We start from the raw sequence: 12,885 nt of genomic DNA on the forward strand, positions 1-12,885 counted from the left end.
CTATTCATCCTCTTCGCTCTCCTCATCCTCCTCACTCTCATCTTCACTCTCCTGCTGCAAGAAATCGATGAGCGACTTTGTCTTCTCCCGCACCTTCGCCATTTCTGCATTCTCTGCACTCTTTTCATCTTCCCACCACTGCAGCATGCCGTCCTCCTCGATACAATCCAACTCCACAAGTTTGGTTGCTGCGCTCAGCAGGATGCTATCGCCGTTCTCCTTGTTGCACAGGTCTGCTTGCAACAATAGTAAAAAGTCGATCTGATCAACCTTGCTTTGTGCGCTCTTATCGAAGATGGACCGATCGATGAGCTCCTTGTGATGCCCAAAGACTTGCGCAATTGCGTTCTTCATTGTCTCGCCCGATTTGATGAGTGAAATGACACGCTTGACGAAAGACGAGACAACTGCACGTCTTACTTGATGGTCCGACGCGTTGGTACTCATACGAAGTGCTGTGAGTTCCAGTTGAATATTGGCGGATTCATGGCCCTCAACCAGCGAGTCGTAGATACTCGCCGAAGCATCGTGATCAAAGTTGGCCGCGTGCTGGCTGTCTGCAGAGCCTACCGAAAGGAAACTGCTTGTTGCTGATCTCTCGCGGCGCTCTATATCGTACTCGTCTGCTTCAGAGTCCGAATTGAGCGTCGATATTGACTCGTTTGACAGGTTGTACACTAGTTGTGTTAGCACGGTTGCAGCGGTTGTGTGTTTCGACTTACTCGGCCCCTTGAGGACAAGACCCTCGATAAGTTCATCCTCATCATCCTCATCCGAGTCGTGAAACTCGAATCCGTCGCCTTTTTCACCAACAATCGCTGGTTCTGCATCGCCCCGAACGAGCTCCTCGCCTTCTTCTCGTCTCCGCTTTGTTCTTGTGATTCTGTGCTCTCCCTGAACAACCATGCCCTCGCCAATGCTAACTCCGTATGAGATGAGTGCGCCAGCCTCTATTGTGCACCTTCGCCCTATCGCTGCTTCGTTTGCAATAATAGCCTTGGTTACTGTGCTGCCATCTCCTATGCTAGCGTAGTCCCAGATGTATGCTCCATCAATCTTGACATTTCGGCCAATTTGGCAATTCCTTCCAATGATGCTGTTGGTGATGACACTTTTTTCGCCTACACTGGTGCCCCGTCCAATGACCGTTTTGGGCCCAACGATGCAGTCGCGAGCTAGAATTACACCCTCCTCCTTGTACGTGTTACGCTTCTGCAGCCGGTATGACTGCCCTTGCACCAGGTTGCTGTCTGGACATAGCGGATACGCCCAGCGTGACACGATATCCTTGCTGACTGAGTCATAAGCGTGGAGATTCCGTACTCTTGCCGCGTAGTGGTCTGATATGATGTGCGTGTGGAAGGTTTTGCCGTTGAGTTCATAATCTTTCAATACGCTGTGTAGGAAGCCTTTGCGAGGCGCTTGGAAATCAAAGTTGTCACTCCACAACGCCAACACATCTGGTGTACAGATGTCGATACCACAATCGATTAGATCCTCGCGGACCTCGATTTCTTGGTGAGTCGAGAGTATTTCAGGGTCAATAGACAGATAGTGGGTCTGCTCCCGGTTGGGCATTTGCTCAAAGTGTAAACATCTGTCCTTGCGCGGGTCGATAACGAAGACGGGGCTGGTTTCCTGGGCTTTTGTCCTATGATTGGTACCTGCCTCGCGCAGTACCATGGTCATGATGGCATTCTTGTCCTTCAATCGTCGCGCCCTATGCGCTGCCAGCGCAGACTCTAGTGGCAGGTTGCTGACGACATCACCATAGACCAAGAGAAAGTCACCGACTAGCAATCCCCTGCTATCGAGGTCGCGCATCGCATCACCAATGGAATGCGATGTCGACTGGATCAGCTCTAGTTTGGAAAAGGGCGATGACTTGGAGGACCATTTTGAAGCCTTGACATAGTCTTCAACCTGTTGCCGGTGTGCGCCGCAGTATACAAAGACCTCTTCTACGCCGGCGTTTGCGAGAAACTCGAACGTGTACTCGATGAGCGGGGTGTTTGCGAGGGGCAGCAGACACTAGCAAGCGTGTCAGCATGCGACTGGTGCCTCTGCACGGGGATGCGTACCCTTGGGTGTTCGAGGGTGAAGGGACTGAAGCGTGTTTCAAACGGGTCGGCGAGTATCTACAGAGTTAGCAAAATTCCGTATGGATTCAAGGCATGGCACTACACACCACGGCCTGCAGCGGCTCGTCGCGCTCCTCCTCGCCCGACTTGCCCTTGTCGTGCGCCTTTTTTCCTTTTGGCGGCATGCTTGAAGGGGGGTGTGTTGTACTGCGCAAAAAAGGATCAAAGGTGGGCGGCTGGGGGTGTAGAATGGGGCGGGCAGTCGGTAGCGGGGTGTTTTGCTACGACATCCAAAAAAGCTTCCACACACACTCACCACCGCCGCTGAGTCACAAGCCCAAAACCGGGGACCACCACGCAAAACCAGCGCCCCGGGTCCCGTCTGGACTCGGGTCCTTTAGCGGGAAGGCTCTGCGGGTAAGCCGCTGCAACAGGGCGCATGAATATCGAACGAGCTCGTGCGCAGCCTTCTGGCCAGGCTGTGGTGGTCTGGACCGCCGGGGGGCAGCATCTACTGCAAAATGCTTATTGCGACGACACCTGCGCCCTGAAACATGTCCGCTATCACACGTTGACAAGCACCAGACGCCGCCTGACGTGCGGATTCTGTACAAAGCCCGTCGCCTATGGCGGAGGCGTCGGTACATAAGTCTCCTGGGCCGCTCACGACTAGCCACAGTAGCTTTACACGCTGCGGAGCAACACACTGCACTCGTTCTTGATAAGGACAAGGTCTTGCTCTCTTATAGCTCCGTTGCCTTGGAGCAAAATAACATGTCAAATTGTTTCTCTAGCAAGTAGGGTATTTCCTAGCAAATGTCCAGCCCAGCTCCCAAGTCACTTAACAACAAGTCACTTTCCAACCTTGAACGCCCAGAACACACAGTCCTTGGTGCCCTTCCCCCACAACATAGCTTTTGAACCGTTGTATCCTTGTGTTTTACTACAAAGCGTCAAAGGGCCAGCCACGACAAATGGCCTTGCGACCATGGGATATCGGTTACGAGTCGCACAGAACACCCTTGTTCTGTATTAAAACTCCGTCGCTAATGCCTGCTGGCATAAAAGCCAGTGTCCAGTTTCTCTCCTCTATGTTTTTTTTATACTTTTGATTTCGCTTCAGACTCGTCTAACACGCCGCCAATCAATGAGGGCGCGGCTGCATTGCCCCCATTTGCTGTTGCATCTGAGGAGGATACATTTGTTGACGTTTCGCTGGGTTGTTCATATCGTCGCCACCGGAAATCTCAGAGACCTGTCTGCGATGACCTTGTAGTTGTGCCTGTTGTTGCTGCTGCTGCTGCTGCTGTTGTTGTTGTTGTTGTTGTTGTTGTTGCTGTTGTTGCTGCTGCTGTTGTTGCTGCTGCTGTTGCTGTGATTGCATTTGCATATGTGATGAAGCATTGTACCCCATGTTCCCTTGCATAGGATTGACTCCGTATGAATTCGGGTGTTGCACTGGTTGTCCTCGCATGGCTTGCGCAAAGTCTTCTGGAACTGAAGTGCCGACCGGGGATACGCCCGGGATTTGGTTGGGCGAGTTCCAGTTGCTGACGGCTTGTGGTGATTTGCCTGGCGATTCCTCTTCCTTGAGCACCAACTGTCGTGCTATCGGTACAGGTTGTGGTGCCACCATGGACCCGTCACCTTGGGCTGATGGTTTTTTCAGATGGACAAGATGTTTTTCTAGCATATGCAATAGTCCTTCCTTGGTAAATGGCTTGGGTAGAACGTCATTCATACCTAATCTTGTTAGTACAAAGCTAGTAGGTAGTCAGGGCCGTCTTACCATGCTGGAAGTACATGGAAATGTCATCGCTACGAATGTTTGATGTCATTGCGACAATAGGTGTGGTGTCAAATTGCCGGATCAGATGGCACGCGGAGACACCGTCGAGATTTGGCATAATGATATCCATCAAGACCAAGTCGTATTTAGAGCCAGCATTCATCTTGTTGACAGCCTCAAGACCGTCGAGCTAAGCTCAGTTAATACAAGTAGCAGGTGTTGAGACCAGAAGAAAACTTACAGCACTATCGATAGAGCAGTGGAAAGCATACAAAAACTTGCTTCCAATACGACGACACGTAGGGTCGTCCTCGACAAGCAAGATTTGTGGCGGCCTAATCCACCCTGGGTCAGGGAAAGCACTCTTCTTCTTTCCCTCGGGTACCTTGGGCTCATTTTGGTCCACGGCTTTTGGTGGAGCAGCGTATGGGATGTTGTTGATGTGCTCGCTGTACATGGGATCAATACCATTGGAGGATCCAACTGGATATACAAGGTTGTCCAAGTTGTCCAGGCGCATCGAGTTTGTCGAAGTCGCTGATGGCGGGCCGCGGCTTGTGGGCCGCATTTGTGCGCGAGCAAAGTCTGGTGGTGGTGTTGTCAAGGTGCCATTCATCCTCATGGTAATCTCATTCATGTGCTCCAGGTTGCGGGGGTTCAGCATGGCATCGGCGTTGGTTTCACTGAGAAGCTTAGAGGCATGCTGCAATGGCGAAGCCGGGTTGTCGTCGTCATTGTTCGATGGGGGGTCCATGTTGCCATTCTGGGCTTCACCGCCATTGAAGACGAGCTTGCTATTCCTCCGCTGCGTCGCATCAACCCCATGCAAGAAAGTCATGATTTGCTGCATGACATGCTCGTGGTTAACGACCGTCTTTTGTAAACCAATGACCTCTTGCAAAAGCATGGAGTGATGAATGTTCAGTTCGTTGTATCGGCCCTCGAGCTGGTGTAATTGGGCTTGTGTCGCCATTAATTGGCCGCTGACCATGTCCATTTGCTGTGAGGGCGCAAAGTCTTCAGCGGCTGCTTGGTTTGGTTTTCGTGGTGCGGGAGCCTTTCGGCGAATGTTGTCGAGGGCATCTTTGTTGTTCATCTTGAAATCGGGGTGCTTGAATTCCCAGGCCTGTGTGGTGTTGGTTAGCCATGGTCAAGTCAAACGTGGGATGGTATGTCCAGCGAACGAAAGCCGCAAAGAGCGTGTGTGCAAAGCGTACCCCAGGTCCATAGGGCGACTGCCCATTTTCTTCATTGTTGTGGCGGACTTTGTGGAAATCATATTTGTTCAGTTGGCGCACAAAACTGGCAAAGTTGCTGTGCTTGAAGTGTTTGGGGAGTATGTGTTTGGTAAACTTTTCGTTCTGGCTCGGGGTTAACTTGCTTGCAACGAAACAAATGGGACTAGTAGATGCATACTTCCAAGACGACAAAACTGTCACCGTCATTGCCCCACCGGACTACACTTTCGTCGCTGGGGTTCTCGAGCATCCTGAATTGGCGTTAGTTGATTCAAGGGCCTCGGTCTGGACAGCTGCGCGCCTCAACGTACTTGTACAGCTTGCGCACAAAGTCGCTCGAGTTGTTGGAGCCGCCTCCACCGCCTTGGTTGGAATCCATGGTGCCGGGAGAGTTAGAGGCGCAAGAGGCGCAGAATGCCTGGGTGGCCGTCCAAGTGGGTGCGCGACAGGAACAGGCACCTCGCGTCGATGGGCAAGATGGATGTCGAGAGGGCGGGCACGGACAGGAGCAATTGGGACGAGGCAAGTCGAGAGGGCGGCAAACGGCGGAGGGCGCGCGAGGCTCAGGGTGCGCGTTGGAATGTACGGGTGGTAGGGAGTGGTCGCTTGGCAGAGAGAATGGAGGGTGAAAGGGCGATGACGAAATTAGCCAAAACAGGCGCGGCTTGTCGCAGGAGAACGGAGGGCAATGGACGAGATCTGGACCTTCAGGTAGAAGAGGCAAGGAGACATGGGCTCTGCTCGTTGGCTTGTGAGCTAAACGGCCCTAAAGCAGGTTAACCCGGGCCTTGAGAGGATTGCAGTCGAGCATGGGCTAGGGGTGCCAAGCGGGCGTGCCGAGCGAGGAGAACAGGGATGCTGGGGCGGGCGGATACGAGAGGGCCGTGTGTCCCTTTTTTATACATTTACGCATACATTGTCGAGCGCCGCCACATAGCATCAAGCCCGCATGCGTGGCTGGGGTACATGTCTTGGTGTCTGCGGCTGTGGTCGATGGAGGGGGGGTGGTGGAAAAGCGCGCAGACATGCAAGGTGCGGTCGTGGCGGCAGTGGTGGTGGTGATGGTGGTGGTGATGCTGCCGCCCAGGGCACCGCACGCCACCCTCTCCAGTCGCTGTGCCATGGGTCTCTTCGCCCTCTTGACGTGGGCAGCTCCGCTAGCTATGCCGCTGACGGCCCATGACCAGCCGCACAGTAGTAGGATCGGCACCGCACAGCAAGCGTGCGAGATGCACCCACTAACGCACCAGTGGGCCCCCCCTCTCCCCCCAAGCCAAGTCATTATCCGCAAGCTGCTTGCCGCCGTGAGGCCTAGAGTACTGCTCTTGGTTGGCATGCGCACCGCAACGTATTTATGGAGCCTGTCACGTCCGAAACGGGCGTCTGGATATTGTGGGTTGCATCCTCTTAGAGACGTCGGTGAGGGAAGGGGCTGCCCTTGGCTGTCGCCCTCGCCCTGGCCTGCGCCTGCCGCCTTCCGCCTTCCGCACAGCTAAGCCAAAACTGAGCACCCCCACCTTCACCACCACCATCACCCCCAGTCCACACACACACACGTGCTCTACTACGTATGTACACACGTACCCACGACACTCTACTTACTACTACTACTACTACTACTACTACTACTACTACTACTACTATTACCACTACGTACACACGCACTCTCTCGCCTGTCTACTAGTGCTGCATCCGCCATGTTCTCTGTTGCCTCTCGTCGTCTGCCCCTCGCGCTCCCCCTCGCTGGCCGCCGTCTCTTCCATGCTTCGTCGCCCGCATTCGTCAAGGTGGGCGACAAGCTGCCCGACGTCGACCTGGTCGAGGGATCACCCGGCAATAAGGTCAACCTCGCCAAAGAGTTGACTGGCAAGGGTGTCATTGTCGGTGAGCCCAACACGGCGCCAATCTCCATTTCCAAAAACGCGGCCGTCTGACAGAAGCCGCAGGTGTCCCAGCCGCCTTTTCGCCTTCGTGCTCGGAAAGCCATGTACCCGGCTACATCAACTCTCCCAAGCTGAAAGACGCCGGCAAAGTCTTTGTCGTCTCGGTCAACGACCCGTTTGTGTAGGTTTAGTCTCCTCGCAAAAATCTCCCCGGCAGCCACGGCTACCTCCTCATGGCTGACTCGGCGACACGGTGGCGGCCACGTCTTGTTTGACTCGTGGGTCATGGACTCGCCGTGCACAAGAGACATTGTCCACAAAAGAAAAAAAATTCTCCGTGGAAACAGTTCCTTGGAGCTGATTGTCATTTTCTGGTACTAACGTTATGGATTCATAGTATGAAAGCATGGGGTAAGATTCTTGATCCTTCCGGCTCGAGTGGCGTAAGTGTTACCTCGCATCATAGTCCAGCTACCCTGTATTAAAACAGCCAGATTCGCTTCTTGGGCGATCCTAGCCTTGGCTTCACAAAAGCGCTTGACCTGTCTTTTGATGGCGCATCCATCTTCGGAGGCGATCGTTCAAAGCGATACGCCCTCGTAATCGAAAATGGTACTGTCAAGGCCGCGCACGTAGAACCCGACAACACTGGGCTCAACGGTAAATCTTTCTTGGTGCATAAAGACATTACGCAGCTAACAACCTTAGTCTCCGCTGCTGAAAAGGTTTTGTGAAAAGACTAACGCAGCAAACATATACCGAGCGTCACATGGTAGTGCGCCACTGGGACTACACATGTCAGCCAAACTCGGACCTCATCCCGGCTTCGACTCGGCTTATGGCGCAACATAAGAGGAAAGGGCTATTCAATGCTATCATGTGCCCTTAGTAATCTCTTAGGTAAGAAGAACGACTATGCATTGCCCATGATTATGGCTCAATACATCATGTTTACACCACCCTCACAATTTTCCGACCCATCCCTGAACAACAAATCCATAACCATATCCCACACCTTTCTTTGAGATTCCTGAACCACACGGCATGACTGTAGCGGATATTTCTGATTCTGTGTCGCTGGCACGCCATCCCCCATGCTAAAAGAAGCCAGTCCTAGTCAGTTTATCGCTTTACTGCCATCTGGCATCTCTTTCATGTTAGCGAAGTATGTCGATAGTATTACATCTGCTGTCTATATTGCACTATGACGAACAATAGCCGTGGTTGTATCGCTGTCATGGCAGCTCTGAAATATAATGGTTCTCGTAGAAAGATTATCATTGGCCGAGCAAACCATGTGCCGCTGCTCAGCTTTGGTAGACATTCTCAGAGTTGCCTCATTCTTTTTCGAAGAGGCCATTACTGTACGCTCAATATCTAACTTCTATCGTTGATCGGCGCGACATGCGTGTGTCGTGGGCAGCGATCGCACGGGTCAAACTAACATAACAGAGCAGCCAGTGCTCAATTGAATAATAATCAGAGTACGTATTACCGCGTTGTCTAATGCTCAACTTAATACCACGGCATTCGCTCCACCCGTTCCACAATATCTTGAATATTCGTCCCCCACTTTCATAATTATTCTCCATCCTGAGGTATGCCACTTGTCTCACATCCATTATTTGATCAAATCAAGATCGAGATCGTGATTGCACGGGAAAGAGCCAAGGTTTACAGATACGGTTCAAGGGAAACACACTCTCGCTCGTAATCCGGAGCATCGTGTTTTATCTCTTCTCCGTTCTCCCTTGGGTCGCTTTCTCAACCCCAACATTAGGGTGACCAATCGGCCCTTTCTATTCGATACGGATCAACATTCAGACCACGGACAAAAAACTCTCCCTAGAACCAGGGGACAGGCGGAAAGTTAGATTTGGGGGTTTGAGTTTTGCATCCATTATGCTCTCAACCCGTTGTCGCGGTGGTGCGGGTTTTACGGGATATTTCTCTCGTCCCTCCTCATCATAGGCAATGAACAGCAACAATCCTATGGTATTGTAATCATTTCTTCTGAGACAACCAAGTTCAAAATACATGCATGGGCCATCTTGTAACAGCCGCATCTGAGAACTACCCCAATGACTACACAAAAAACAAACAGTTGCATATCAAACATGCACTGCGGGGTAAGCATCCTACTTTGACGCATATGCACAAGTACCGAGATCCCTCTTCGTAGCCGGAACATGCGGACTGATATCAAAATCAAAGATATCCATCGGTAGTCCCATAGTCGTACACGCGTTGGGAATATCGACAATGCCCGCCACATGTCCCTGTACCGGTGCACATGAGAGCAGCAGATAGATCTGATAGTCGCTGTAGCCTATTTGAAAAAAAATGTCTCGGTTAGCGCCATAAACATGTAAGGGAAAAAAAAGGAAGAAGAAATAAGGAAATTCAAAGTGTTTCATAGCATGTTCATGCCATGACAAAGGTAGGGATATCCCAAAAAAACAAAGCCCACGTTGAAAAAGAAAAGAAAAATCGTAGAGTAAGAGAAAAAGAAAAAAAGAAGGGGAGTGAGGAATGAAGATAGATGATAAAAGAGCTAAAAGAAACAACCCGCGAAAGGAAACGAGAAAACCAAACTCACCATACCGCCTCAAATACTCAATAGCCCTCAAACACGTCTGCCTATACGCCACCGTCGCATCCAAGTAATGTTGCTTCCCCTTCTCATCCACACTAAACCCCTCAAAATAAATATACCTCCCGGGACCAAACTGCGGCTCAACAGGTCCAGGTATGTAAATGGGACTCTTGATATCGAGTTCCTTGACACCACCTTTCATAACACTAAACTTGAGCGTAATCACCCCCGCCATCTCAATCGCACCGCAAAAGGAAATTTCGCCGTCGCCCTGGCTAAAGTGCAAGTCGCCGACGCTGAATTTAGCACCAGACACATGGACGGGGAGGTAGACTTTGGAGCCGCGGGAGAGGTTCTTGATGTCGCAGTTTCCGCCGTGTTCGGGGCGGCCCGGGATGGTGCGGGCGCCTTCTTGGCCGATTTTGGATTTTAGAGAGCCAGAGGCGGTGCCGGCGTGCGTGTTGAGGGGTTGAGGCGGTTGGGCGACGATGCGGTTGAGGTGGGTGTGTGTTGAGATTAGTTCGGCTTCGCGGGTGTTCCAGGTTTCGAGGATTTCTTGCGAGGGGGCGCAGCCGAGGACTTTTGTGGTCTTGAGTTGGTATATTTTTTTTTATATATATCTTTTTGTTCTGCTGTTTGTGGGGGGTGGGGAAAGGGAAAGGGGGGGAGAAGGGGGAGAAGGGAATATGACTTACTACCAGGATGAATCAAGCCGGCGAATCTAACACCAGGAATGTGTCTGGAACTACAGAATATACCTTCGAAATCCCATATCGCTTTTGCTCTTTGCTCTTGTCAGTCCTCGTTCTCCTTTTTCAAAACCCCACATAATTCACACATAAAGTAATTTCGTGGAACAAAACTTACGGCTCAGGATAAATCTCATCTAGAAACCCGCCTCCGTTCTCTCTCGCGAAGATACCAGTGAAACCCCACGGTTGCTCATCCAAAGGCTGCACATCCTGAATCTCAACTACAAGTACATCACCAGGCTCTGCAGTCTCAATATCAAAGGGACCGGTTAGATAGTGGATCTTTGTGAGATCAACGTTGCGCACGTCGTCGGCTGAGTCGTTGTTGCCAATTTGGCCGCCGGTCCAGTCGACGCATTCGATCTTGACGACTTCACCGGGCTTGATGGTGGCGTACGAGGGGTTTTCAGGATGCCAGCGGTTCTAGAATTGGGGTGTGACTTTGGTTAGAACGGGATAATCAAGTGTGAGATGTGGGAGACACACGTGCAAGCATTCTTGCTCTGCTGCTGGTTTGTCTAGATCGACTTTGGCTGCGTATCGGATGGCGTCTTTACCCATAGTAACGGTTTGAAATCTGCAAGTTAGGAATTGGGACTGGGATGAAAATCAAAAGGAAGTAAGAAGGAGCAAACACGATCCATTACAGAAAGAGGGGCTCATGATATAATGTCAGGCGGACGAAGGGGGATGCCGAAAGGGTCAGGTCATGGATTGTTATCGCTACAACACCCAATTACCGAGATGCCGTACATTCCCTCTCAAACTATCGATACATCGTCTATGATAAGCTCAGTGATACGATGCGGTTACGTTATGTATCGTTGAATGGAGCTATCAGGCTACCTCCCATAACAAGACGCGTCAACCCCACTGCGGGGCATGTCCATATCGGACATCATCATCCCGCCATACTAGATAGCGTGGCAGTCCATTGCGCTTGACCGCCAACTGTCCAATTGAACCTGGCCGCCATTGCTTCCACGGAAATAAGCTGCGTGTACGTCATGGCTGAGGGGCTGCTCTCAGTTTAGGCCAAGCGGGGTGGACATTATGCCGTCCTAGCTAAATGTTTTCCTCGGAGTCTGGCGCACTTCAGACTGCTCCTTGGGCCTGTGCATTGCCAGATTGTATTCGTCCATGTGTTGCCAGGGCATATTGAGAAACTCGTGCTTGTTCTTCCAGCGGAGCGACTCTTCCTTGAACTTTTCGGCTTCAGTCGGCGGCAGAGGTGGTTCGGTGATTTTGGTAATGAGATACGCTGTCGAGGCTTCAGCGAGACCGTAGATTAGGACGCCGACGAGTGGGATCTTGACAAAGATGTAGAAGCCGAGGCCGAACCCAAAAAGGACACCGGCGCGGTCTTTGAACCAAAGCTTCTTCTGCTCTTTGGTGTAACGAACACGGCTGAAGTACGGCTCGAGCTTACGGGGTGTCAGCGGAATAAGGTTTGGGAGATACCGAAAGCGGAACATACCAGCTCACGCATAAGCGTGCGAGAAGAAAAGTAGGCTTGTAGGAAGCTGACCAAGTACCTGCGAGGGAAGAGGAGAGACATTGCGAAAATGGCAGCAGCTGGCTGAGTTCCCACCGCCTTCTTGAAAGTGTAGAAACTGGCAGCCGGAAGCACTAAGCGTCCTATGTAAGGCACGTAGGAGAGAGCCAAGACTCCCAGTGAAATGGCCGCCTTTCTGCTCTGTTTTGTGGCGTACATTATCACAGTCTGCTTGAGGGGCTTCTTCTCCTTCTTCTCCGGCTTAGGTGCATGGTCGGGGTACTTTTCAAGGTTGGGATAGTACATGGCGCGGAGGTTGTGCGGATCGTCCGTCTTGTGCTTTTGTACGTATGTCTCGTCGACCCAGCGCAGCGAGTCCATGAACCTGCAAAGATGGAGGTTAGACGAGCCCGAGTACAAGTGGTGGTGACTGACATTTGGTCGAGCGTCGGCGTCACATAGCGCATCAGCGTCATGAGGAAGAAGGGCACCTGAAGCACCGAGTGCTCAAGGAAGTGGAGGCCATCTATGATCGTTTCGTCCAACCCCGTCTGGCTCATGTCGACAAACAGTGAGAGAATCCATAGTAGCACTCGTACACCAACAATCTGAAATATGTAAGCGACGCTGTTTGCTGTGAACCTGGTCAGGCTATGCTCCGGAACGTACGGGAATGGCGACAATGATGCGGATGGCGACGCCAGCAGCTACGGCTATGGCGGCCTGGCGGTAGTGGTCGGAGGTAAAGAGACGCGGGTTCTGGAGGGCACGATTGACTGTGTAGGGTGTCAGACAGCAGCTGTGGAAGATGACGATACCCTGATGGGTAGGTAGCAACATACCGCCAACTAGAGTCAGCTGGGCGCCCCGCAGGATGGCATTGGGGTCGAAATTGGACACATCGAAGTTGGCTATGTCGATTTTGTCCATGGCGGGCAGTCTGAGTAGACAGTCGGACGAGCAGTGCAGTGGTCTGACGAGAGCACGCAGCAGAAGCTCAGTGCACACGTACGTAGTGGCTCCACGTCGGCGTCGACTGTGTGCTGTGCGA

General features: G+C 51.9%; 5 protein-coding genes across 5 annotated transcripts; 1 reads left to right on the forward strand and 4 right to left on the reverse strand.

The window, feature by feature from the left end:
• Nucleotides 1-2,266, reverse strand: COCCADRAFT_103360 (uncharacterized protein; the record flags this gene model as incomplete). The annotated part of the gene is made up of 4 exons (XM_007716845.1): nt 1-677; nt 723-2,031; nt 2,082-2,138; nt 2,189-2,266. 4 exons carry the CDS (start codon nt 2,264-2,266, stop codon nt 1-3), a joined length of 2,121 nt encoding a protein of 706 aa, XP_007715035.1.
• Nucleotides 2,267-3,225: 959 nt separating this feature from the next.
• On the reverse strand, nt 3,226-5,487 carry COCCADRAFT_103330 (uncharacterized protein; the record flags this gene model as incomplete). Its single annotated transcript, XM_007716846.1, has 6 exons — nt 3,226-3,824; nt 3,871-4,060; nt 4,112-4,996; nt 5,088-5,231; nt 5,287-5,359; nt 5,420-5,487. 6 exons carry the CDS (start codon nt 5,485-5,487, stop codon nt 3,226-3,228), a joined length of 1,959 nt encoding a protein of 652 aa, XP_007715036.1.
• A 1,318-nt stretch (nt 5,488-6,805) lies between these two features.
• On the forward strand, nt 6,806-7,725 carry COCCADRAFT_7322 (uncharacterized protein; the record flags this gene model as incomplete). Its single annotated transcript, XM_007716837.1, has 5 exons — nt 6,806-6,992; nt 7,055-7,172; nt 7,389-7,434; nt 7,486-7,651; nt 7,700-7,725. 5 exons carry the CDS (start codon nt 6,806-6,808, stop codon nt 7,723-7,725), a joined length of 543 nt encoding a protein of 180 aa, XP_007715027.1.
• A 1,404-nt stretch (nt 7,726-9,129) lies between these two features.
• Nucleotides 9,130-10,900, reverse strand: COCCADRAFT_103324 (uncharacterized protein; the record flags this gene model as incomplete). The annotated part of the gene is made up of 5 exons (XM_007716847.1): nt 9,130-9,320; nt 9,591-10,166; nt 10,283-10,371; nt 10,455-10,762; nt 10,826-10,900. The coding sequence occupies 5 exons, from the start codon at nt 10,898-10,900 to the stop codon at nt 9,130-9,132; spliced, it is 1,239 nt and encodes a 412-aa protein (XP_007715037.1).
• Nucleotides 10,901-11,400: 500 nt separating this feature from the next.
• On the reverse strand, nt 11,401-12,764 carry COCCADRAFT_103308 (uncharacterized protein; the record flags this gene model as incomplete). The annotated part of the gene is made up of 5 exons (XM_007716848.1): nt 11,401-11,763; nt 11,817-12,219; nt 12,270-12,442; nt 12,504-12,610; nt 12,677-12,764. 5 exons carry the CDS (start codon nt 12,762-12,764, stop codon nt 11,401-11,403), a joined length of 1,134 nt encoding a protein of 377 aa, XP_007715038.1.
• Between the last annotated feature and the right edge of the window lie 121 nt (nt 12,765-12,885).

The sequence above is a fragment of the Bipolaris zeicola genome (assembly GCF_000523435.1).
Source record: "Bipolaris zeicola 26-R-13 unplaced genomic scaffold scaffold_155, whole genome shotgun sequence".
In the NCBI taxonomy this organism is placed as follows: Eukaryota; Fungi; Ascomycota; class Dothideomycetes; order Pleosporales; family Pleosporaceae; genus Bipolaris; species Bipolaris zeicola.